This window comes from Cydia amplana, chromosome 19, assembly GCF_948474715.1.
Source record: "Cydia amplana chromosome 19, ilCydAmpl1.1, whole genome shotgun sequence".
Taxonomy (NCBI): Eukaryota; Metazoa; Arthropoda; class Insecta; order Lepidoptera; family Tortricidae; genus Cydia; species Cydia amplana.
In genome coordinates, this window is record NC_086087.1 from 9,494,610 (window position 1) to 9,521,570 (window position 26,961).

Consider the following 26,961-nt stretch of genomic DNA (forward strand, 5'->3'; position numbering starts at 1 on the left):
AAATAAAATGTTTTTTAATCAAGAAATGCTCAAAAAAGGGTCTTCGTATTTAACAACTTTCCAAAAACATATTCTAAATATACCTACATAGTTTTTGGTTATTTTTATTGTGCAATTTTTCTTTTTAAGTAGGTGCAACAGATATTCGGTATTCGGCCGAATAGTAGGCAATATTCGGCCGAATACCGAATATTCGGCAAAGTAGCCGAATAGGCTGAATACCGAATAGTTGCCGAATATTCGTGGCATCTCTAGTTTACACCCTCTTAATACGTTGGTATACAACTAAAAGTGGCAGTTTTGAGAGTTGGGCGCTTGCAAAAGGTGTCCCTCTCCTTCGATAGGTAACCTAATAAAATGCTAATACCGTCATGGCGATACTTCATTTGCACAAAAGAGTCATCATAAATAATATCAACAAAACACAATGTTCTCATTGTTGTTGAGATAAAGATAAGATCTTTCTTCTCGATTGTGATTTATTTTTATGGTCGTAATATTGGTTTCAATGTTAATCTAAATCAAGAGTGCATTGATTTACAAGGCAATGTTGCTAAACAAATATAATCTTGCGGTCACGATATCTAGGATACTTGCCTACAATGTCAGTGCTTATTTTATATCAATGAAAAATTTACCCATTGCGCAAGGGACATTCGATCGGAATGGTCAGCATCAAATAGATAGTGACGGTCAAAGTGACCAAATATATCGTAACACACCTGTGTTACCATAGAAAAATGTGATCCGAAATATTTGGATACTTTTACCGTCACTATCTATTTGATGGTGGCTGTATTGTACGTACACCATCATAGTCAAGACTTTGAAAACATTTTATTTATTTATTTGGGGGTATCTAGTGGGAGGATGACAAATAATAGGGAATTTGAAATGTTAATTACTTATCCTATATTACTTTTCTTTGAATAATTAATTTAAATTGGGTTAATTCAGGGTTAATTAGCTCGCTGTACAGTCGACTTTAAATTAGGTATTGCAGAGATTAACCCCTCGAACGCCCTTGTCAAAAATTTGCTAGTTAATTAATAACCTTTCAACTATTCATTACAGTCCAAATTGTCTGGGACGTGTACGGGACAAGGCAGTTGAGGGGTTAAGCCCCTTATTCATAAACGCACTACACACACTACTCAAACCTACTTTATACTAACAATAATAGGTACTAACACACTCATAAAATATGACGACAACCCTGGCATTTTCACAGATTCTTTTGTTTTAAAAGAAAATGAAACAATATTCAAAAGCGTTACCTAGTACCAACTAGTAACGAAATGTTTTTTAGCTACCATATTATGAATTGCAGTTAACTTTGCATTACATGACGTTTAGTTGTTATACGTTTAGTAGTCATACTTAGTACTTAGAAACAGCCAAAATCGCTACACCAATAACAACCGTGGAGACGAGGCCTTACTTTATAAAACGCGTCCATGTGAACCTAGCACAAGTTTGCACCACAGATAACGAAAATATTGTCTAAACTATACATGACAAATGACATGTATACGCTGACGCACAATCACAATCAGACAAACACCCGGTGAATTGCACAACACAACATTAGATGCAAATACAAAAGAATCGTTGAATTTAGAGGATTTGTGGTTATCTATATGATAAAGAAAAGGTAAGACCAAAATAAAATTCTAGTAAGTAATAAACATATTGAACATTGTTTTTGTTACCTAATTATAGTTTAATGTTATTTTCCACGTAAAATATATATATAAGTCTTTAACTAATTTGATTCATATTTGTGTTTTAATGTTAGTGTTCAAAAGTGGGCGTTATACACTGAAATAACAAGGACAAGCGTAAAAAATGCAAATGCAATTGCTGGGTCGGACGATGTCTATTATTAGGATTGCAAAATGACTCACTTGTTTTTTCTGGCTGGAATTGGGAGGTCGAAATGCTAATTTATGATAACAGTGCAACAAGGTTCTGTTAAATGTGCGTTTATGATTATTTTTAACTTATTTTCTTACACAACATTTTTACCATTTTAACTTTCTCGAGTCTGAAATATAGGTCCTATTATCTCCATAATTGGTGTTACACCCAATCTAATCGTCTTGCTTTAAGGTCTTTAAGTAGATACTTTAATTTCCTTTAAGTCCAAAAAGAAAACGACGTCGACGAGGCAAACCTTTAAGGCAAACATTTTAGGCATCAATTTAACATTTTATCTTCTTTCATATCATAACTTCCAATATGTTCAGAAGCGTTAGCTAATGGCATGTAGTATTAACAAACTTTCATCTGTGGTTGAATCGTAATATTTACTTCACGTTATCGATATTTTAATTATGGTAGGGGGGAGCCCAAGAGGGGATTTTTGTGTTTACTCGAGCGCGTCAAATTAAGATATGAGTGATATCTTGCTACCCCGTGTAGTCTACCTTTACCCCTTTTAGCCATCTATGTTGAGCCCTTGGTTGGTGGGGGGTTCAACAAATTGTTAAACAGATTGTGGATTTGGTCATATTAGTCCAAATTAACGCTATAATTGTGCTAAATATTACTTACTTAATCTGATAATTATTTGCACGCATTTCCTTAATCTGACGGTCACAGTGTAAAAATTAGGCGTCAAACTTGTGTTCGTCAGATTAAGAAAATGCCTACAAATAAGTGTTATATTAAGTTATAGAAAAAATATAGCATTAACGTGGAGTAAAACGAACAAACCCACAAACGATTTTTTAACCCTCCAACATTAAAAAAAAATGTAGATGCTTTCCGGCTCGCTGAACTTTATACAACTTTTTTTTCTTCTTTTCTAATATTTCGATTCCAATAGGTCTGGTCGACGCTGGAGTAAGTACACATTTAGCATCGTCTACTGCCCAACTATTAGGTATATTCAAATTTAGAACATCTCTGAGAAACAAAGGAATTTAATTTTGATGACGTTTTATTTAAAAAAAAAAAGAAATGTCAGTTGGTAACAATGACTAATCTCGCATGTTACTTGATATCTACCTATGCAAGACCGATAGAGGCTGATAGCAAACTTTCGATTTTCGTCGTAGGCCCTCTGTACTGCAGAGGGTACACTACCTACAGACTCTGTAGGTAGTGTACCTACTCAGCCTTCAAAAATCAGTAATCATCTTTCTTTAAAATAAATTTGTTTATTTAACGTAAAAAATACAAACTTAATACTTAAGTACCTTATAAAATAAAATAACTAAAACTAAACCTAATAAAAAAAATAAAAATCCCTAAAACCTACCTTCTAAACCTAGGCCCCTCGGCAAGGTGCCCATCACGCAGGCAGCATTCCCGCGCTGTATAGCGATGACAATCCTTTGCGCGAGAGTCCCCTGTTGCCTCCCTTAACCGCTTACCAAGCTCCTTAAGGAGCCCACGCGCTCCTCTACCCCACGTTCCGAGTGTCTCGACGCCAAAAGCTACGAACTCGTCATCATCTTTCTTTGTTTTTTTCAGGTATTAAAATGGCTCCGGTGATGTTAGAAGGTCCTACATTAGGACATAAACATCGCAGCTACAATAAAATTGTCCAAGAATCTACTGCAAACCAGGCAAGGGGCGCCCTAGAAGACAATGATTTCAACAAAGATGATGTAAACAACTTAGTCAAGGTCGATATCGCCAGGGCAAATAGGGATGTAGATTACATTCTGGGGATTCTCAAGGGTAATGACATGTTGTACGCCTCACGTGCACTCACGCAGAGTTCTTGGCTTATTACCGATAACACTTACGCCCATATTATAAATCCGGAATACTTACATTCACATCTCATCCCGAACATGATGGCTAAAGCGGCTAATAAATTGATGTTGCATATAAGGCTCAACTTAAGAGACGAGAAACGTGTCGAAGATTTCTTCAACTACTACGAACCCTTCGATCTGAATACTGCCCTCAAGTGGTTGCCACATTGCTCTGTCGCATTTATGGAGATCAAGGTCGAAAAATATTCTAATGACATTGATACAAATCTACTGAAACGCCTTTGTGAAAAATCACATCATATATTAGGAGTATACGTCAGAAGTATAAAGAAGTGGGGCTGCACTCGCAAAGGGTTTCAGGAGACAATGTTTTTGTTAAACACGCATTTAGATTTTTACCTCGATATGATAGAAACTCAAGCAAAAAGCAAAAGAGGAGAATTGCCTGTATTTAATGCAAAGTTTACTAAACTCTTAATGAAGACATGCCCTGAACGAATTCATCAAAACTTCTGTCATTATGCTAACCATATTCATATTCCAACATTCGTCAAATTTTTGGATGAGAATAAAGTTAGAGAGTTTTTGCTATCACAAGCAAATATCCAAGAACCTACTTGGATTGATTTCGGCAAGGTGCAATGCTTCCTTAAAAGAATGCCACAAGAACAACGTATAAATTTGATTAGAGATATATTTATAAACAAATGTTATAAACAGGAAATAGATATTTTAGATAGTGCGTTCAGTAATGAAGACGTGGATGGGGATGAACCCAAAGATGAGAACGCTGGAATGATACGATTATACCAATACGTCAATCGCAGTGGCTGCAGTGATACTAGTGACTTGTTGAACTGGTACAAGTGTTTGCCATTTGACGTAGTTTTAACAGAGTTTAAAGAAAAGATAAAAAACACTACTGACGATTATGATAAGAACCAAATGTTCCGCCGGCTAACGCGAGTCGTTGATCACGACTTGAGACATTTGGATTCCTTATTGCAATATTATAATGATAATCATCTAAAAGATTCCAAAGATAACAAAGTTGAATTCGTTCAAAACTTACTTCACAGACCCACCAACATTCTCAGTTATGACTCGAAGTGTTGGGGTCTTTTGATGAACATCTTTAATGCCATTGAGTCGGAAGACGAAGACTTTGATGATGATGACGATCAAATCATCCTAAAAGCTATAATTGTTCATGAAGTGATAAACAAAAAGGACGTGCCTGAAAAAGTAAGTAAAAGATTTGAATTTTACAATTTTAAAGAATACCAGACAAAAATGACCGTACCAGAACAAACACTATTATTTGAATTCTTGTACAAATATCAATTGAAGAAAATTGAAAAACAAAATTTCGATGATCATGCTTCTTTCGATGAAAATGTTGAGTTGATTGAACTAATGCTCACATTATTAAATGACTGGCAAAAAAATCTAGCAGACTATCCCCATGTGTTGAAGAAAATTAACGAACTAATCAAAGTTAAACGAGATAACGCCATAAAGACCAAACTATCATGGATATACGACGTCAACAAGAAGTGGAGAAAATACATGTTTGAAGAATCAATTCTGTTGTGCGAGTCTGACCGAGTATGTGTCAATGCGTTGAAACACGACCCAAGTTTACTCTCCCGATACGAACATGTGGTAGCGAGCATGCGTTGTAACGACGCAGTTTCTTTGCGGCAACTTCTCACAAAGCTAAGGATATACTGGGCTGATTCAATTGCCTCTGAATGGTCCCAATCATATCGAGAGAGGCTTACTCAACCTCTTGGGCATAAAGCTTTACTGCGAGGTTTGAGTTTCCTATTACCGGAACGGGAACTGTCCGTTATTATCAACGAATATAAACCGGAAGACGAAAAAATAAACTGGGAAAAGAATGACGAAGTCCTGGTGAGTTTGAGGAAGCACATAGCTAAAAATATGCATTTCGCTCGACCTCAGCCGACTCCTGACGAAATTCTACTTTACGCTAAAGGAGATTATTTGCAATTCGCTCTTCCGTCTCTAAACGCAATTCTCTACAACTTGTGCACTGTCCGCTGTAGCGAGTTAATACCCAAGTTATTAGACTCTCCCGTCTCATTACAGAAACATGGTATCCGATGTGCTTTTGCAAAAATGCAAAGCGAAGATCTACAAAGACTTTTCAGTATTCACTGGAAAACCATTAAAAACTTATCGATTCGAGCGGTTACATTTAAACTCTCTTACGAAATGCTGTGCAAAGAAAAAAAACCATCGAAAATTGAAAATGTTTGGGGTCTCCTGTCAGTTTTTATTGACGCGCTTACTTTTGAGGAAGACAAAACCATATACGAACTCCTAGGAAACGCCAGAAAAGTACCCCTTAGTGTTAGACCTGCCTTTGTGATGAGAAGCTACAAGTTTACGAAAGCGTTGCTTACAAAGTCGGACTTAGACAAAAGTAAATACGTACAAACCCTTAATGCTTTAATATGCGATATGGAGAATATTATAGATTCGATGGAACCAGAGTTCTTAGCCGAGATTCTACAAGAGTACTTTACTGCTGTCTATACAAAAGATAAGACAGATGGGTTTGTTCATAATAATTTGATGCCTTTGCTAGCATCATTCCTTTGTTGTTCTGGAAGTGTAGAAATCCAAGCACAGAAATATGAAACAGTACTGTTGCCTTTACTGAGACATTCGGTAGCTGTATGGGCAACAAAAGATAAAAATGACATCGTGAAAACTAATCTTAAACAGCTACTGAACATCTTGCGCCAAAAAATAAGGCCTCTTGTAGAGAAAGATAAGATGGTGCCCGTCGCCATGTTTGCTAATATTCAAAAAGAACTTGAGCAAAAGCTAGATCAAAACGTCGCGTATCTCATGTTAAGAGAATGGAAACTGACAGTTGCATTTGCACAAGTTGTACACGATAACAAAGTAAAGGTTGATCGCAGCAATTACAAAGAAGACAATGACTTTTGGATCGCCATCTGCAAGGAAGTAGCCCCACAATTCGGTAAAATATGCCTCGACTTTCTGAGAGAGGACATACAGGCATTCTTTCCTAGCATTGATGAATACTTTACTAAGGCATTAGGGGTTGTTCTTGACGATCTCATTCCAGATGAAGGAATTCGATTAGAAATTTTGAAACACATGCTAACGGAAGAGCTGACACAGTCTTATTTAGTCTCTATAAGGATATTACCATCATACTGTGGAAATGACAAAGACGACCCATTACTGGAGTTTTACAAAACAATTTTAACTCACCCCTCCTTGGAGGTAAAAATGCACTTTTACCATAAAAATAAAAATTGTAGGCATATGAATTTGTGATTTGGGTCCACAAAGAGCCAGTCATCCAATGTTTATGTTTCGGCATGCTCAAAGGCGTCTGTCCATTTGCTGCGCGCAGTCGACACCCAAGAATAATTCGACGTGCCTCTACCAAAAACAATTATTTACCTAAGACAACGAGATATTGATTGTAAAAGAAATCGTGCCCCTTGTTTTGTGCCCACGCCATGTGTCGTGGTCACTGGATTTACAAGGCAACTTTTGGCAACCAGAGTTACCGTATAATGAATGGAGTCCTACTGCGAGTTAATCAGCTGCAAAATCAAAGCACAATTGTCTTATTCTTGACACATCGAATACAATCGATGAAACGTCGTCTACAAGTAAACGTTTGTTCTGTTTTTACCCGACTAGGTACGACAACGCAATAGGAGGGTTATGATTTTGACCGGTATTATTATAGAAACTGCTAATTATACTCCTGTGCCATCCCTACTAGAACAAACGCATATTACATAATTAATTTCACCTTGTATGACAGATTAACCTGATTAATGACTGTTTAGGTACCGTAGTTTGTTATTTTAGTTTTTAATTGAATAATAATTATAACCTTATTAAATTTACTTGAAACTTTTGCACTTATATAAAATTTGTACTTTAGCGTGTAGTTGCGCTCTCGGAAGGGTTTCCACGGAAGATCGTCGAGATCCTTAGGTGGTATCTTGACATTACGGTGAGTGGAGACCTTTTCAGTGACGCTTAAAAATAAACTAGTTCTGTTGTCTCATGTAATACCTAAATTTAAGCGTTTTCTGAATAAATTTCTTCTATTCTATTCTATAATTTATTGTGTGCGCAACCTTACCTAGCTATTCGCAGCTAGCCCACAAACGAACGAGTTCGCTCGCTCTGTGTGGACGTGGACACGCCCACTTGCACTGTTTATATACCTATGTAATGCTGTAAGCACTGTAAGCGAAGATACTTATCTGATCACACATATTAATGGAATTAGGTATGTAAAGGAGATGCTTAATAAAAAATAAATTTGGCAAACACTTTTATTGCCTGGTCACTTAACCTACAGTCGATAATAAAAAGGTAAGACATAATGAACTGTATGGGTGACAAAACAAGTCATAAGATTACAAAAAAAATTAAGAAATCATTGTTTGAAACTTTTACGAAATTATTTTCAGTTCATTTGCTTATGATTGATCCTTAATCTATATCCACATAACTTTTTGTGTAAATCCACAAATCCAGAAACATACTCAAGTATAGTTTCATTTTAAACACTGTCTAATCCCAAGCGTTAATAATTTACAAATCGTTCATGTAGTTAATGCAATGAACATACATTTAATGTACCAGTAAGTATTGCAAATTTAACACGGGTTAAGCAAATTAAGTTTAACCGTGACCCAAAAACATCTGTGCTGCAAGCACACTCAAAAATATATCAACGTGGACTGGAATAGATTTGTGTAGAAAATATTTTTGAGAGTGAAAGTAACACATATATTTCAATAGAATCAGTTTTATAAAAATAATGGATGCTACACAATTTGAGCGTATAATGGGTCATATAGATTTTAAAGTATGCTTAACTCATTCGCGTCTTTCCTGAAGACATGGCAAAGTTACCCTTAACCCTTAAATGCATTATGATGTAGATCTACATCGAATATTTTGATGGCCAGTGGCTCAATATGCATATACCTATTATTTTTTAATTACTATGATTTTTATCTTTAATTTCCCAGAATCTATACAAGGGTCAATCAACTATTTCTTGTTGTTATTCTGTTCCATCAGCGAGGAGATAATAGTAGCATAGATTGTTAGAAGAACTGCTGTACCATGTTCTACTAACATTCTCAGTAGATGTCCCATTATGGAAAGGTCTTATAACTATCATAAAATGCAAGTTTGGTTCATTTTAAATACGAAAAACCTAGAATTTTAAGAGTGACTCAGGAGACCGTAACCATAGCAACGTGTGACAAGAAAAACGGCCAAGTGCGAGTCGGACTCGCCCATGAAGGGTTCCGTATTTAGGGGATTTATGACGTATTAAAAAAAAACTACTTACTAGATCTCGTTCAAACCAATTTTCGGTGGAAGTTTGTATGGTAATGTACATCATATTTTTTTTTTTGTTAGAAGTTACTTACTTACTTTAGAGGAGTTATTTATTTTAGAAGTTACAGGGGGGAGGGGACACACACACATTTTACCACTTTGAAAGTGTCTTTCGCGCAAACTATTCAGTTTAGAAAAAAATTATATTAGAAACCTCAATATCATTTTTGAAGACCTATCCATAGATACCCCATACGTATGGGTTTGATGAAAAATTTCTTTTGAGTTTCAGTTCTAAGTATGGGGAACCCCCAAAATTTATTGCTTTTTTCTATTTTTGTGTGAAAATCTTAATGCGGTTCACATAATACATCTACTTTCAACAGTATAGTTCTTATAGTTTCGGAAAAAAGTGGCTGTGACATACTCGGACAGACGGACGGACAGACAGACATGACGAATCCATAAGGGTTCCGTTTTTGCCATTTGGCTACGGAACCCTAAAAAGCTGTGACAACATTACCCATCTGTTTCAATTTATTAGGAAATTATACAAAAAATCATACATTTAAGGGTTAACTTTGCCATGTGTACAGGAAAGACGCGAACAAGCACGTAGCTAATTTTTAAGCTGGGTCCTTACAAGTTGGAAAGTTTTGACCGGTACTTTTAAACAATAGGACAGCGACGATTGGAGCCCTTATGATACATTTCATAATGGATTCTAAAAATGGGTATGACTTTCTCAAGCAAAAGGCAATACTTCATCGGTCTTTATAAGAACAGTTTTCAAGAATGAATATCAATACAAATAACGCCTTATTCCCAACCAACAAAGTATATATTGCTTGAAAAACACCAAGTTTAAATGAATCAGAGTAAAATTAAACAGTTTCGATACCACAGTAATGGAATATTTTCACCTCCACAACCTTCCAGCAGTTAAATCTGAAAAGAAAATAAAAACTACTTTAGAGTTGGACCAAGGTAACTCTGCGGGGCTTTGTAATGACAAGTGTGGCCATGTCATCATTAATGTCTAATATCCATGAAAATATGAAGTTTTAAATAATAATGACACTCCTTCACTGTTCTATTCAAGTCGGTGCAAAGTGAGCTTAGGCGGATTCTAATTCAAGCTCAGCTTTGAAATACATATTACCACTATGGGGCTATTCATAAATTACGTCATTTCAAATTAGGGGCGGGGGGCTGGACATCGGATGATGGTAGCATGACGTAGGAGGAAACGGGGTCATTCGAAGCATGATTTTTGGATGATTTTAGGGGGAGAAGGGGGTCCAAAATCGTCAAAAATAGATGACGTAATTTATGAACAGCCCCTCTTATAATTGAGATGTAGGTAACTTCACAATTTCAACAAATTAATAAATTGCACACACTTTATTCAACAAAACACAGATCAAACATATACAGGGTGGATTTTCTTATTGGGTCAGTGACAACAGCTACCAGATCCCGTGCTGCTACGCGAAAATGGTCTTAGAAGACCTTCCCTCAATTTCAAATTAATGAAGATTGGCGTTTACAGATTTTGGAAAAAACACACAGGGTGCAAGAAAAAGGTCATTTATAGCAAACTTTTTTTATGGCAATCGATTCCATTCCTATCCAGTATCAATAGTTTCCTAGGGGTCAACTTACGGTGATGTACTAAAAAGCCACAAATTAATAAAAACTTTTTCCATACATTTATTTATTATGGAGAAAACGTGAAATTTTATTTAAAAAAAAATTATCTCGCCCATTAGTCCTACATCAATGTCTTCATACAGTATTATGGTCCTTAAATGTAACAGGACTGATTGGGCATTTACATAAACAATAAATAGTCCCCCACAATCCTATAGTTCGTTTTTTTAGCATTAGAAATAAGGTAAACAATTTTGATGTGTCTTTTAATTGAAAAACACATTTTAAAAATAAGTTAAGGCAAATATGTAACAATTATGAATCTAATACGATCATTTATATTCTTCTGCTTTCATAAGTAATAGTTACTGATTTTTAAAAAGCGTTTTTCAATTAAAAGACATGTCAGGATCGCTTGCCTTCTTTCAAGTTCTTTCTAATGCTAAAAAAAACGAACTATAAATATAAAAATCGCTAAAGAAAGCTTTGAGTTTATTGTTGATAGAATCTAGCAAGAATTTACCTAGTCATCGTTGTTGGCATCATCAGGCGCCGGCGTGTGCCAGGTGAGCCTCTCCTCGTAGAACAGGATGACGACCTGCGGGCACCTCACGTTAGCCTGCTTGGCCGGGACGAGATCTGCTTCGTCTGTGCCTTGCCATTTCATCAGGAACATCAGCTCCCCACTGCTGTCTGTTGCTCCTGTAAGTGAAATGAGGAATATTTCACAATTGTTTCATTTGGTTGTGTGCAATAAACTTTAATGCCTGTGACTGTGCAGTGGATGTTGGGGAAATAAAAGACGATCAAGCTCAATCATAGAGAAATAAGTAAGACAAGAGTGCTCACTCCATACATCAGTTCAGACTATTAATTTCAGTGTCTACATCTAGCATCGAGTAGCGGAACTATCAATAATGCTACTTGACAATAGATGTAGCACCGACCGGAAAGTCTTATCTCAACAGCATAAGACTTTCCGGTCGGTGCTACATCTCTTGTCAAGTAGCAGTACTGATAGTTCCACTACTCGATGCTAGATGCTAATAGTCTTTTTGGTACTAAAACTGATGTATGGAGTGAGCACTCTATGTATTTTTTTCTCTATGGCTCAATGGAGCTAGAGTGAAATTTTGTGCTTATGCTTTCATACTATTTGACTCTGTCAACTGTCAAATTACTAGCACTAGAGTTCTAGAGTTCTAGCTTATAGGGAGCGCATAGAGATGTACGCATTCTTACTGTAAAGTTTGTGTTTAGTTAGAATGGTCAGAGAATTATTTGCACACAGACAACACACTCACTGTTAGGTCCCAATAAGAGCAATATCTACTTGTACCGATATGCGAGTATCACAAAATGAATAACAAAAAAGTTCTATATTATGCATAAAAAACTTGGAGGATATAATCAAACGGAGACGCCATGTCTGTAATTTTCTGTACAAAACAGTCTGGCGATTTTTGCGGGGGAGGGGAACGTCAAATGTATGCGTAACGTAAAAATAGCCATGTCAGATAAACGTCAGTCCATACATTGTGTATGACCGTTGGCCGCCTATTTTCGACAGAGGGGAAAGCCTGTTAATGGCTACTCCGTTTAGTTGTATCCTCCAAGATAAAAAAGGTTCCATAGCAATTTGCGTTTAAAATAAAAACCATAATAGGCAAATGGGATCTTACCAATAATCTTCTCTGGCTCGAGGCCACGGTCAAAGCCAGATGCTTTCTTGTCATCACTCTTGGACTTTTTAGCACCTTTGAGATCGGGCGTGGCTGCGGTGGACTTGCGTTTCTTCACTTCTTTATCCACCTTTGCAGTTTTACCCTCTAGAAAAAGAAGTACCTATAAGTTTTTTAGAGGCCATTAAGCAATGTATAAAAATAGCTAATCTATAAAAGTCTGGAATACAGCAAATAATACTTGTCACGACTTTTTTTTTAATTACAAGCTCCATATCCACATGGATGGTATGCTCAATTAAACCATTTTAGATATTTATTACAAAATTTATTGGGTTCCCAACTACAATATACATTGTGTTGTGGTATAAAATAAGTCTGACACATGCAAGTTCACAAAATATTAGGCAAAAATAATATATTAAAACTACAAGCGGTTAGTGTGATGGAGTTATTCATACCAGATTGTCCTATTCCTGGGCCAGCTGTGAAGTGTGTTAAATGGATATGAGTTGTGAATATTGGCCCTTTATCCTCTAGTGACCCACTAATTACCTTCAATTAAAATTAAATCTTATTTAATTGGAACAGAGTTGCATTTGGTTTGTTTCAATTGATTAGTGAACAAAAAAAAACAATTATGATCAAATTAGAAAGCCAATTTTTCTTGTATGGTGGGCCACTAGAGGTTATAACCTTTTAACCCTTTCCACCCAGAATATGATTATGCGGGTTGATTACAGAAATGTTAATTTTAACACATGTCGGTTGGGGTGTAGCAAAGGGTACGCATACTTAGAAAGCGCCGAAGCGGCAAAGGCGAGAATTAGTGGCTGCGCTTTGATACGCAAGGGCAAAGCGGCTGCTTTGCCCATTGCACGGGAGCTTTTTTTATCGACTTAATACTTACCTACCTACTTATCGACTTTTGTTATTTTATTTTTTAGTTTTATATAATAATAACCCTAACTTTAAGTTTAGTAATAATGATACTAAACCCGATGGACTTTACATCTGAAATAAATGCTTTTTATTTTTATTTATTTATTTATTCAATACTATCATAGAGAAAAAAATACATAGAGTGCTCACTCCATACATCAGTTCAGACTATTAATTTCTGTGTCTACATCTAGCATCGAGTAGCGGAACTATCAGTATTGCTAGTTGACAATAGATGTAGCACCGACCGGAAAGTCTTATGCGGTTGAGATAAGACTTTCCGGTCGGTGCTACATCTATTGTCAACTAGCAGTACTGATAGTTCCGCTACTCAATGCTAGATGCTAATAGTCTTTTTGGTACTAAAACTGATGTATGGAGTGAGCATTCTATGTATTTATTTATTTATTCAATACTATTTAGAGCCCGGCTGCCGCCCCGCCGCTCTCTCATTGCGTACCCTTTTGGTACACCTCAACCAGAGTACAATTACATTAGATACCAATTTTATAGATTTATTAGCACATCGCGTATGCGGAGATAGCCTCCCCCTGCTCTCCACCAGTAGCTGTTGAATCCCCCCCAACAACAATTATATTTGACATAAATGCAATCAATGCAATCATGCAGGTTTGTTAAGTAAATACTAGTGATGTACCGACTATTGATTTGGCCGACTAGCCGACTAATCGGCGCTCGGATGGCCGATTAGTCGGCCGACTAGTCGGCCAGATCATTAGTTTCGTCTAAGTTTGGTTCAGATGCACTTAAAAAACAATCCTTTTACCCCTTTCGTCGCGCTATTTATCATATTATAGTAACGCTAAAAATAAAAAATAAGTCCTAAACCACATACGACAATTGGACACAAGAAAGCGACCATCAATAATTCGAACAAGTTTTCGTAAGCACCCTAACTAGGAATTTGGGTTAAATAAGTTAAAAGCTTATGGTAAATATTAGCTGTTTATTTCTTTTAGCCCTGTTTTTCTGTCACTTATAAATTGCCGACTAATCGGCCATTTTTGCCGACTAGTCGCCGACTACAGATGAGGCCGGATAGTCGGCTTTCCCGACTAGTCGATACATCCCTAGTAAATACCTATTAAATATGTAAAGTCTTTGTGCATCGCATGACACAACCAACAGATAACATAATTAGGAATATATCTTACGTACCAGCTTCTTTTTTTTTCCTGGCCTCTTCAAAGGCTGAGATAAGATCGGGACAGTCGAGATTCTCCTCGGGCTCCCATGTGTTGTCCGCGTCACTGTACCCCTTCCATTTTAGGAAGTACTCCACCTGTAAATATCAAGTTATAGATAATGGCAATTCATGGCATATGAATTATTAGTCTTATTATTACTTTGTGGGTCTATAAAATAAAATAAAAATAAAATAGCCTTTATTTACGGAACAAAAAACAGTTGCACATTATCTCTCTATTATCTCCCATCTTTTGTATTCTTTGTCTGCTTGCCCTTCCGCAAAGGCCTCCTCCAACCTTCTCCACTCTCTCCAATCTATTGCCACTCTACTCCAGGTATGGCCAGCTACCTGCGCGATGTCATTGTCCCATCTCATTAGAGGTTTCTTCGCCTTTCTTTTTACCCCTCTTGGGTACCATTGGGTGACTCGCTTGCTCCATTTGTCTGTGCCTCGGATGATATGGCCAGCCCACTTCCATTTGAGTCTTTTAATTTTTGTGGCAATGTCTTACTTTCGTCCTATTCCTAATTAGGATGTTTTTCGTAGCCGGTCAGTCTTACGTACACCTATCATGCTCTTTTCCATGGCGCGCTGGCAGCATGCCAGCTGGGATGTAGTATCTTTTGTCAGGGCCAAGGTTTGGCTACCATACATTAGGACGGCTCTAGGCTCTACTTCAAATACACAATCATTCCACATCAAATTGTCAATTGGTGTTACCATAGACCAGTGGTTCCTAACCTGGGGGTAATTACCCCCGTGGGGGTAAAACTGGTATTTTACGGGGGTAATAAGCTAACCTAATATAACAATACAACAAACGTACACGTTTTATTTTTTATTACCATTGGGAAGAGGGGTAAAATCAGGTTCCCTAGTTAGTCATAGGGGTGACCGGACTGAAAAGGTTAGGAACCACTGCCATAGACCCTAGCTTATCCAAACCTATGCTTATGGTGATTACTGTAATCAGGATCATCTCGGGCTGAAGAAAAGGACTTTGATGGTCAAAAAATTTAGAAATTTCTTCCCCAACTGAGAGTGCCTTCATAATTAAGTGCAAAAATGTATTGCAGAAGTACTCTTCTACTTAGTTGATTATTTTTAGTTTAATCAATGCAATATGTTATAATACATAGGTAGATGATAAGGGGCTATTCATAAATTACGTCATCGATTTTTGACGTTTCTTGACCCCCCCCCCCTAAAATCATCCAAAAATCATGCTTCGAATGACCCCGTTTCCTCCCCAGTCCAGGCTCCCCCCCCCCCCCCCCAATTTGAAATGACGTAATTTATGAATAGCCCCTAATCCAGAAACCTTAGTAATCTGTCAACGGCCTGTTTTTAGCCTGCCGAATTAACCTGTCCTATGGGACTGATAAAAGAAGATAAGAAGACTTTAGTATGTGTTTACTCACTTTTCCATTCCGGACCCTTCGGTCAAGAACTTTCTCCACAGAGAATTCTTCTTCAGGCTCAGCCTCGCTTCCTTCCTTCTTCTTCTCAGACATGTTCATCTGAAACGAAACCCTCGTTATTAGTAAAACGCTAACCATGATTCTTCATGTTAAGGACTATGGCACATGTGAAGTCATCAGCACTTAAGTGGAACGAAAAATTTTATTACAATTACTGTATTTGATTACTTTACAAACATGTTTTTTTTTTCAGTTATATAGGACCACCAAAGTATAACCTTGGAGGATATGGAACAAAAACAAAATATCAATACACAATAACTTGTTATATGCTGTTAATCCTATTTAACAGCCTACAATATTATTGTTTGACCATAATTATATTGTGGCTAACAATTAAGAACAATCATTACTTCTGAACAAGGAAACAACAAACAACCAAGCTTTTATCCCGCCATTTTGAATGAAGGAACCCAAGCTAAGATTTCGCTTTAACTATGAAACTAACTAACAAGCACGTAGATAATTATTGTATGAAGAGAACTCGAAGATAAGATTTATCAACAAATAGTGATATACTTGCATGAATCAAAGTATCGCAATGTAGAAATCCAAAAACCCGGCGCCGTGCACTCGGTGCGGCTACTCGGAAACAGATAAAATATAAAATTCAATTTCCCAAAAAAAAACAACTGTCAACCAAAGTTGCCATTACATAAAAAAACGTTTTCTTTATATTGCCAAGTTCATGCCAAGTCGTTGCCAAGTATGGGTTTTATTTTTGGTGTTGTCTATGTCATTTTTCACACTAGCAACTTCAATTAGCAAATGTTTATTGCGATCATAGGTAGAGGGCGCTTTTAATTTATTTCAGAAAGTTGAAGTTGAGTTGAACGGGAAAGTTGTAAATAATTTTCACAAAATATCGACAAAGCGCCTTAATTTCAAGCGTAAGATAAATAAAAAGTGACTCAATGATTACAAAGTGAATCCAGAGAGTAATGGAAAACCATAAAGAGAGTGCCATATGAAACAAAAAACTATCATTGCGCACGATACCCCAACGCCATTTTGAGGCGAAATTTTCTAAGTAAGTGCCAAGTATTTCGCAATAATACTAATTTTCACCCTCTGCAGGAGGGTGCAACTGATAATTATTGATAAAAGTGAGTGTGAAAGGCGTCCACGGGGGCGTAAGTTTGTGATCAAGTGCAGTGACGGGTGACGAAGGTCCGAAATTTGTGGATACGCCGAGGTGGGTTGCGGCGACGTTCTTAAGGTTCACATAATTAAATTACGGGTGTTTCGTAGTTAGCATATGCGAGAGTGCGGGATCGTGTGTAGGCGGCAGTGTGGAGCAATGCGGCAAATGTTTTTGTTGGGGGTGGGGTTCGTATAGTAGACTCGGCGTGGCTGGTTGGTGTTATCGCTGCCGTTTCCTACTGTTGCAGATAGCGGCAGCTCGGAGGATGGCCCGGGGCGGCGGGAGTGCTCTAATTAACTGACGGACGCTGCCGGCTCTCAGCTGGCGCGAGCAGTATGTGCTTACCTTATTACTCAGATTTTATCTGCCCATAATATGCCTACATACCACACAAACACCATTGGTTCACGAGTTATTTACGAAAGAAATAGATTTCTATTTGACTTTTTCTAACTAATATTTTAGTAAGTATAATAACTAATTAACATATTCAAAAGTTACAGATTTCAGTCCTTAATAAATGAATGGAGATTAATTTGAATCTATCTCATTTTGATACATAATAACCTTGAAACTGACAGTAAGGCTGTTAAAAAGAAGATTTCTTAACATCTAATAACAAGTATACATATATTGATTGTTGTACAATTCACAAAGTATACAGTAAAAATGATATCACCACAAAAATAGGTAAATAATTTTATCACACTAGAAATCAAGAATAGATATCCATTACTGTAAATGTTTGCAAACAATCCATTTAAAACACATAATGAGACAAATTGCACTTATCATGGGACATCACTGATCAAGGAATAATGATCAATTACAGAATAATTGGAATTCAAGGTTGCTCCAATGGTGTATAATTATAGAGCAATTGTTATGTGTGCTCGTGTTTGAAGAAACATCTTATAAGAAAATCTTTATAGATTTTCAGTGTATAAATATTATTTACTTTGTTGTCTGATTATGATAGGTATTTAAATTTATTTTTCCTGGTTCATTGTCTATTTAAGTCTATACTCTATACTGCAACTGGTATTTAATTTGTATTGGTTTCATTTTTACCTAAACCATTATTTTTTTCCAATTTGGTACCAAGGCAACAATTGAATTAAATCTCCATCATAAATACTCCTACCTTTTATTGTTACTTGTTACTATGAATAACACAATCTAACATCTGATAAGTAGGTATATTTATAAATGTGAAAGTGAATCATGCCTTATTGACTGTGCTAAATGATAAAAATAATAACCATAACAGGTATACCATTTCCAAAAAATTCCAATATACCTAAAAAAATATTCACACATTTATGAAATTATTAATGTCTTCACATTCAATTTTGAGCATCACTCATTCACCCTAAAATTAATATTAGATATCATTATGTTTTTGAATTTTTTGATACCTATACCTCGTTTATTAAGCATTAGAAAAAAGTGTAAACAATCTTGACATGTCTTTTTATTGAAACCTATTTTATTATTATTGTATTGTTCAGCCCTATGGTTGACTGGTAGAGAATGCCACGAGGCATCAAGTCCGCCATTTGTACCTTTTATTGATGTGCAATAAAGTTGAAAATAAATAAAGTATGTCCTGTGACTTTTTTAAAAGTTTTTTCTATAAAAAGACGCATCAAGATTGTTTACCTTTTTTCTAATGGAAAAAAACGAGTTATACCTATATTACCTATGTGGTTTCACGTCACACATTTATTAATTTTGTTGTTGTGTCATGAATACACAAAAATATAAATAAAAGTTTTAGCTGAAGTATTATTTGTACATATTATTAGCAAGTAATGTCATTAGCACCATACCATACACCATTCTGAGACCACATGTGACTGCTACAAAGCTTAGCAATACTGTAGTGAATCACTAGATGAAATTCACAAAATAGCTAAATAAGTAGCTATAGTTTCCTTTTGTCTTCTGTGTAGACTTGAAGATAATCTGCCAGTGTTTATAAAATAGATCCATTGCCATTAGGATGTCATGCATATACTCTATGTCAAAGATATGCCTCATTGCAAAAAAATGCAAAAGTAGGTACTATAAACATAATATATATTTGTCTGTCATTTATTAGATGATTCAATCACTATGAAATCAAATCATTTCCATTTTTATTCCTTCATTTGCCATCAGAACCCATTTAATAAAGATTATTATAATAATTAAGTTTCTCGTTTTAATAAATAATGTGGTTTTTGTAGAGTCAACTATGGTAACAGATGGTTGTTGGTTGGGGAAGGCTGCCTCAGCTAAATATATATGCATAAACATGTACAGATATAAAATAAGAGTCTGCTGATATAATAAGGGAAACATAGAAATGGCTTCTTGCAATAACACAGAGGTATACCTACTAACAATTTAAAAATAATATTGTCCTCTTGCAGCAAAAACTGATTTGCGTTTGAAATTTTTACTATGTTAAAATGTTCCTTGTATTGTTTGAATATTCTAAACTAACAGTATGTTAATTAGTCAAGTATTTTTAAAATTGGTTGACAGTAAAACAAAAAATATATACAAAGTAAAACTTCGAGGGGATTTCCTTGATACTACAATTCGCCGAATTTAAACAGTTAGTCAGTTTTAGCGCCAAGGTACTGCTGTCCTAAATAGTAATTATCCAGTAGATAGTAGTAGTACTAAGCTTAAAAACCATATATTATCACATGTATATTATTTCAGATAAAGATGCCACGTCCTGGCAGCCTCAAGGACCCAGACATTGCCGAGTTGTTCAGCAAACATGACCCGGAGAAGATCTTTGAGGATCTCCGGGAGATCGGCCATGGATCTTTCGGGGCGGTGTATTATGCTCGCTGCAATCTCACGAAGGAGATTGTTGCTATCAAGAAGATGTCATACTTGGGGAAGCAGAGTGAGGAGAAATGGCAGGACATATTGAAAGAGATAAAGTGAGCACACATAATTATATTGTTTTTTCTTTATTTCATTTGGGTCTTAGGTTAGGGTTTTACAATGTGAGTATAAAAGTACAATACCAAAACACTTACAAAACATTACAAAAATATACATAACCATATAAAAATACACACATTATAAAAAACCTAACCTAGAATGCCGCCGGCAGCAGGGCAGGGCCCAACCTGCGCGACATACGCGCCGTGTCCAAAATTACCGCCTTCTGCATCTGACCCTTGATCCAACCACCCAGCGAGAGCCTCTCTAGATGTTTGTCGAGACTCTTCGCTATGAGACCGTTCGCTGACACGACAATTTTTTTTATTATTCGAGTCTTTTGCCTAAGTCGGTAAAATGTGTGCAATGTACTCCCTGAGTCTGGCGTCTGGGCCATAATTTTTGGGACTGCTAAAATAACCTTTTAACTGTAGACTAATATTTGTATAAGACATACAATATCCAGCTCATTTCGCCGCAGTCTGATAAATAAGACAAAGACTTCGTGTAACTTGTACCGGCAGCGACACGAGCACGCTCGATGAAAAATTCTAAGCAGTTAATGCAGGTTTCTATACCATATTTTAAAAAATGTTCTTGCAGGTTCTTGAAACAATTGGAACACCCTAACACCATAGAATACAAAGGGTGCTACAAACGGGAGCACACGGCGTGGCTGGTCATGGAGTACTGTGTCGGTTCGGCCTCCGACATTATCGAAGTAAGTTCCAACCTTCACTTTCTATCGACGCGATATCGGGTCAGCAAAGAGAATCAAGATTCAATTCTATGTTTAAAACATAAGGTCGGGTTTTGGCAGGCAAATTAGGCCCCTGGGAATTAAGGGTAAAGAGACCATTAGGCCTACTGTCCACGGAAGCGTAGCTGCATAGACGCGTATTCGTCATTGTACGCTTGGTGTACGCTTGCTTGCAGCCTACATACAAAACCGCACAACTCTGTCCACGAAGCGGTATGCAGCTACGCTTCCATGGACAGTAGGCCTTAGCTGGCAATGAAACAATATAGGGTTTTAAGCATGAGATTAGATTTTGTTCTTTTGTCCTTTTTTCTGCATTGTCCTCCAATTAGATAATTGTTTTCAGCAGTTTTGACGTCTTTAATTATGTAAGTATTAAGGTTGAACCGTGTTGTTCGTTAAAATTTGCTTAAAAGTATGACAGCTCTCTACGGTATGACAGCTGCCGCCGCCAGATTTAACGTTGATCTACACAATTGTTTCATTTCAGTAGGTATCTGCTAAAGAGGTTAGAGTTGGGATTTCTCACAGTGGGTCAATAACAAGAAATTTAAAATAAATAAGAAATCTAAACTTATAAACTTTAAATAAATGTCATATACTAAGAAAAAGTGACCAAGGCCTCCAGTGCCCCAGGCTGGAATCGAACCAGCGTCCTCTGCTATCGCGGCAGGTGCCTGTGCCAGTATATGACATTTATTTAAAGTTTATAATTTATATAGTAGTGTGTCTACTTGAAATAAAAACAAATTAAAATATTTTCTGAAAATGATTTAATTTGTTCTAATGCAAATCTAAACTTGTTTGACCATGTATTCGAAGTACTATAGATATAGACAGAACAATGTTTAAAATAAATTGCCCCTCTTTGTCTAAAGTGCGTCTAACCGACGAAACTTCAATGCCGGTGACTCCTCACCAGAATTTATTTATCTCCAGACAAGGATGACTAAAGTAAACTAGTAAAGTTATACCTACATGCTCTTTTATCTACGTGTTATTTAGCTATAGAATTCACACTCATTCACAAATAGTGTCCGAGATCAAGATAGCTCGTTGTTGTCGTTTTTTTTTTTTTCATGCCATGACGCATGCGAGTCCTTAGCAATTACGCTAAATGCTATCAGTCATCATTCATCGTATGACAGATACAAAGGCTAATAAATATATCCCAAAAGTATGACCTCACGATTTCCGAGAAATTGATACTGTATTACAATTTAAACATTTCGCAGTCTTGAGCTTTCGAGTACTCATTTACATAGAAATATGTTATCGCTGAGAATAGGTATGATTATAAGCGATATCGATTATCAAGTTGCGCTGTGTACGATAGGTATCTCGAGCAATGTATGCATTTGACTTCCATAAATGGTCAACCAAAAGTGGCAAATAGTTTCAGTAATTTGTTGCTTTGGTCGTAGTTTTTAGGGCTCTGTCAGCATGCGTACCGTACTGTGCGGTTTAAGAGGTTTTCCCGGGGGTCTACAGTATGGGGTTCTTCAAAAAAGGAGTGTACAGGTTTTTGATAACGGCAACGCGCATGTAACACCTCTGGAGTTGCAGGCGTCCATAGGCTACGGTGACTGCTTACCATCAGGCGGCCCGTATGCTTGTTTGCCACCGATGTGGTATAAAAAAAATGCTTATTCTAATATGGATATTCAAACTATTCCAATAATTTGGTCTCATTTAGCATCTTCAATAAAGTAATATTTCTAGGATTAGAAAGAACTCTGTAGCTGTACGCTTGAGGTTCTAAATCACGAACATTATACGGAAAAAGTTCAGTAAATAAATAGTGATAATCATGCTACTTGAGTTGACATTATTTCATTATTACACCGCATAAAGTAATGCGATAAGATTAAATTGGTTTCATTTCTTTCCTAATTTCACGTCTTCTCCACTCAGGTCCACAAGCGTCCCCTGCGTGAAGAAGAAATCGCAGCAATATGCGAGGGCGTCGTATGCGGGCTCTCCTACCTGCACAGCCTGGGCCGTATCCACCGCGACATCAAGGCTGGCAACATCCTGCTCACGGAGAATGGGACTGTCAAACTGGCCGACTTTGGGAGTGCGAGCATCAAGTGCCCGGCGAACAGTTTTGTGGGGACGCCGTACTGGATGGCCCCGGAGGTCATATTGGCGATGGACGAGGGGCAGTATGATGGAAAGGTGAGTTAGATGTCTAGGCTACAAACATTTTGCTCAGAACGGCACGCATCAAGTGCCCGGCGAGCAGTTTCGTGGGGACGCCGTACTGGATGGCCCCGGAGGTCATATTGGCGATGGACGAGGGGCAGTATGATGGAAAGGTGAGTTAGATGTCTAGGCTACAAACATTTTGCTCAGAACGGCACGCATCAAGTGCCCGGCGAGCAGTTTCGTGGGGACGCCGTACTGGATGGCCCCGGAGGTCATATTGGCGGTGGAAGGGACAGTGTGATGGAAAGGTGAGTTAGATGTCAAGGCTACAAACATTTTGCTCAGAACGGCACGCATCAAGTGCCCGGCGAGCAGTTTCGTGGGGACGCCGTACTGGATGGCCCCGGAGGTCATATTGGCGATGGACGAGGGGCAGTATGATGGAAAGGTGAGTTAGATGTCTAGGCTACAAACATTTTGCTCAGAACGGCACGCATCAAGTGCCCGGCGAGCAGTTTCGTGGGGACGCCGTACTGGATGGCCCCGGAGGTCATATTGGCGGTGGAAGGGACAGTGTGATGGAAAGGTGAGTTAGATGTCAAGGCTACAAACATTTTGCTCAGAACGGCACGCATCAAGTGCCCGGCGAGCAGTTTCGTGGGGACGCCGTACTGGATGGCCCCGGAGGTCATATTGGCGATGGACGAGGGACAGTATGATGGAAAGGTGAGTTAGATGTCAAGGCTACAAACATTTTGCTCACAGAGAACGGCACGCATCAAGTGCCCGGCGAGCAGTTTCGTGGGGACGCCGTACTGGATGGCCCCGGAGGTCATATTGGCGATGGACGAGGGACAATATGATGGAAAGGTGAGTTAGATGTCAAGGCTGGAAACATTCCACTCACAGAGAACGGCCACTGGCCGACCTTTATTCATCAAATTTTCGAGTCGGGAATGGGAATGATCATCTGGCGGAATTGGGCACCGCGAGTATAAAACAAAACAGGAAAATGTCCTTTCCGGGAACTGCAAGTATACATATATTCATACGAATAATTTGTTGGTCTATCTATTAACTGTTGGCTCATCTTTTTCAGTATTTCATTGTATAATTATATTATTGAGAGAGTGAATGTGAGGGTACAACAACAGTGGGTTCTTCACCTAATGTTGTCGAATCGAAGCCAGACAACAGACATTGTTTTCATACGGCGAACAACCCAGTGTGGTTGTACCATTAGTGGGTTTTGCTCCGCCTCTAATATGATTGATTACAAGAAATTCATGCCATTTTCCTGGCATTAGAGAGAAGCTTCGCGTTGACTCATGCATTATCCGATAGACTGAGGGTATTCCCAGGGGAACCTTTTATTTAGCTAATCAATTACACACTTGTTAGCAATCCCATTGTATAATTTTCCTGTTTTTTTTTTTGCAAACTAAAATTTTGCCGCTTTATTATTAAGCGGGACTTTCTCTGTCCCCAAACTTCCGGTTTGTGTTTAAATAAAATTCATAGTAGCATTTTTGGGGTGTGTCTGATTGGAATCGTGTTCTCAGCTCTTCTCCAAACACGGCTTCCGCCTTTTGCTTTCTGCAAAGTACTATTATTTAGACGGTGCTAGAACTTATATTCGATTTCACATGCAGACTCCCAAAGTAAATTAAAACGACTGACAAAAATAAATCATAAATAGTTTACCGTACACGAATTGAAGTTGCTATAGTCTATCAAGCTGGATATGTCAGTAGTAATGTAGAGCAAACTAAAGTGTGGTATCCCTAGGAAACGAACAAATGCAGCAATGTACATCGAACACCGATGAAATGTAAACAAAACAGGTCATTATATCTCATCTGTATAAGATATAAATGACACGCGATTTTCGAACAATTGAACCTAGTGTTGCTAACCCGCGATTTTTCAAATTTGCTGCCTTTTTCTACTGACAATATTTGCTTGACCAACTATATGTTGTACCAGGTGGACGTGTGGTCGCTCGGCATCACGTGTATCGAGCTGGCGGAGCGGAAGCCCCCCTACTTCAACATGAACGCCATGTCTGCCCTCTACCATATCGCGCAGAACGACTCTCCCACATTACAGGTTTGATCAATTGTATTTTTGTAATAATACTATACAAGCAAGGTTCTATCAAAATTCGGTCATAAGTTAAGGTTGAAAACAATTCTTACTACATTTAAATAAACGCTTTAAGTCTGTAGTTTTCAAGTCTCATACCAAGGGGCTACGAATCTTCATTCAAACAAAGTGCAATTCCATCAAAATCCACTAATATTAGATTAGTCTTGAATATAAGTGCCAATTTTATATTAATAAAATTACAAAGATACGATCTTATTATTACTTATCACTTTATTGATAAGCGTAAATAATAATTAATCAAGAGGAAAACCGCAACAGGCTGCGTTTAAATCTTTTAATTCCCAATTACACGTGTTTCTTGGTTTGAAAAGGATATTTTATTAGCATTTTTATTATATTTACGTATTTTTACAAAATACTTTTACGTCAAATGCTAACCACTTACTGTGGCCCAAATAAACTTTATTCAATGAAGCTATTCTCAAGCAATAAAAAGACACTTAAAAGTGGTATGGTAGTGGCTTCCGGGTATAAGACATCTCACTATCCAATTTTTTCAGGCTCCAGAATGGTCGGACACGTTTCGATACTTCGTCGAAGCGTGCCTCCAAAAGAACCCTCAAGACCGACCTTCTTCAATGAAGCTGCTCCAGCACCCCCACATCACGAGGCACCGGTCGACCAACGCGCTGGTCGACCTGATCCAGAGGACGAAGGCGGCCGTGCGCGACCTGGACAACTTGAACTATAGGAAGATGAAGAAGATATTGATGGTCGATGGTGACAATGAGAGCGCTATCGGTGAGTCCACTTTATTTAGTAGTAAAGTGTTACCTTCCTCAATGAAGCTGCAACACGCCCACATCACAAGGCACCGGTCGACCAACGCGCTGGTCGACCTCATCCAGAGGACGAAGGCGGCCGTGCGCGACCTGGACAACTTGAACTATAGGAAGATGAAGAAGATATTGATGGTCGATGGTGACAATGAGAGCGCTATCGGTGAGTCCACTTTATTTAGTAGTAAATGTTACCTTCATCAATGAAGCTGCCCCAGCACTCCCACATCACGAGGCACCGGTCGACCAACGCGCTGGTCGACCTGATCCACAGGACGAAGGCGGCCGTACGCGACCTGGACAACTTGAACTATAGGAAGATGAAGAAGATATTGATGGTCGATGGTGACAATGAGAGCGCTATCGGTGAGTCCACTTTATTTAGTAGTAAAGTGTTACCTTCCTCAATGAAGCTGCAACACGCCCACATCACAAGGCACCGGTCGACCAACGCGCTGGTCGATCTGATCCAGAGGACGAAGGCGGCCGTGCGCGACCTGGACAACTTGAACTATAGGAAAATGAAGAAGATATTGATGGTCGATGGTGACAATGAGAGCGCTATCGGTGAGTCCACTTTATTTAGTAGTAAAGTGTTACCTTCATCAATGAAGCTGCTCCAGCACCCCCACATCACAAGGCACTGGTCGACCAACGCGCTGGTCGATCTGATCCAGAGGACGAAGGCGGCCGTGCGCGACCTGGACAACTTGAACTATAGGAAAATGAAGAAGATATTGATGGTGGATCGTCACAACGAGAGTGCTATTGGTGAGTACTAAGTTTCTAATTAGTAGGAAAATGCCACATCGGCTACACATGTGCCATTATTTATCCATAAGTATATTTGTGTTACATCTTTCTTTTATATAAAAGCTATCAGTACTATCACAAAATTAAATGACGGCCGTTGTGTTTGTCC

At 37.9% G+C, this 26,961-nt stretch overlaps 3 protein-coding genes across 4 annotated transcripts in view; 2 read left to right on the forward strand and 1 right to left on the reverse strand.

Moving 5' to 3' along the window:
* Positions 1-16,150, reverse strand: part of LOC134656962 (chromobox protein homolog 1-like) — a 179,759-nt gene extending 163,609 nt beyond the window's left edge. Inside the window, exons 1-6 of one of the 2 annotated variants that reach the window (XM_063512525.1) lie at positions 16,031-16,150; positions 14,579-14,702; positions 12,919-12,942; positions 12,458-12,604; positions 11,299-11,477; positions 9,982-10,070 (exon numbers count right to left, since the gene is read on the reverse strand). In XM_063512525.1, the coding sequence (XP_063368595.1) occupies positions 11,299-11,477; positions 12,458-12,604; positions 12,919-12,942; positions 14,579-14,702; positions 16,031-16,129 (573 nt within the window). In that variant the 5' untranslated portion in view covers positions 16,130-16,150 and the 3' untranslated portion in view covers positions 9,982-10,070. The remainder of the gene's footprint in view (positions 1-9,981; positions 10,071-11,298; positions 11,478-12,457; positions 12,605-12,918; positions 12,943-14,578; positions 14,703-16,030) is intronic. The other variant, XM_063512526.1, reaches the window with a different exon arrangement.
* LOC134656813 (uncharacterized) lies at positions 1,628-7,124 on the forward strand. The gene is made up of 2 exons (XM_063512338.1): positions 1,628-1,654; positions 3,481-7,124. The coding sequence occupies exon 2, from the start codon at positions 3,489-3,491 to the stop codon at positions 7,071-7,073; it is 3,585 nt and encodes a 1,194-aa protein (XP_063368408.1). The 5' UTR covers positions 1,628-1,654; positions 3,481-3,488; the 3' UTR covers positions 7,074-7,124.
* A 718-nt stretch (positions 16,151-16,868) lies between the features above and the next one.
* Positions 16,869-26,961, forward strand: part of LOC134656988 (serine/threonine-protein kinase Tao) — a 32,616-nt gene continuing 22,523 nt past the window's right edge. Inside the window, exons 1-8 of the mRNA XM_063512552.1 lie at positions 16,869-17,120; positions 17,482-17,567; positions 19,466-19,608; positions 19,950-20,179; positions 20,787-20,904; positions 22,858-23,121; positions 25,078-25,200; positions 25,761-26,001. Of these exons, the coding sequence (XP_063368622.1) occupies positions 19,585-19,608; positions 19,950-20,179; positions 20,787-20,904; positions 22,858-23,121; positions 25,078-25,200; positions 25,761-26,001 (1,000 nt within the window). The 5' untranslated portion in view covers positions 16,869-17,120; positions 17,482-17,567; positions 19,466-19,584. The remainder of the gene's footprint in view (positions 17,121-17,481; positions 17,568-19,465; positions 19,609-19,949; positions 20,180-20,786; positions 20,905-22,857; positions 23,122-25,077; positions 25,201-25,760; positions 26,002-26,961) is intronic.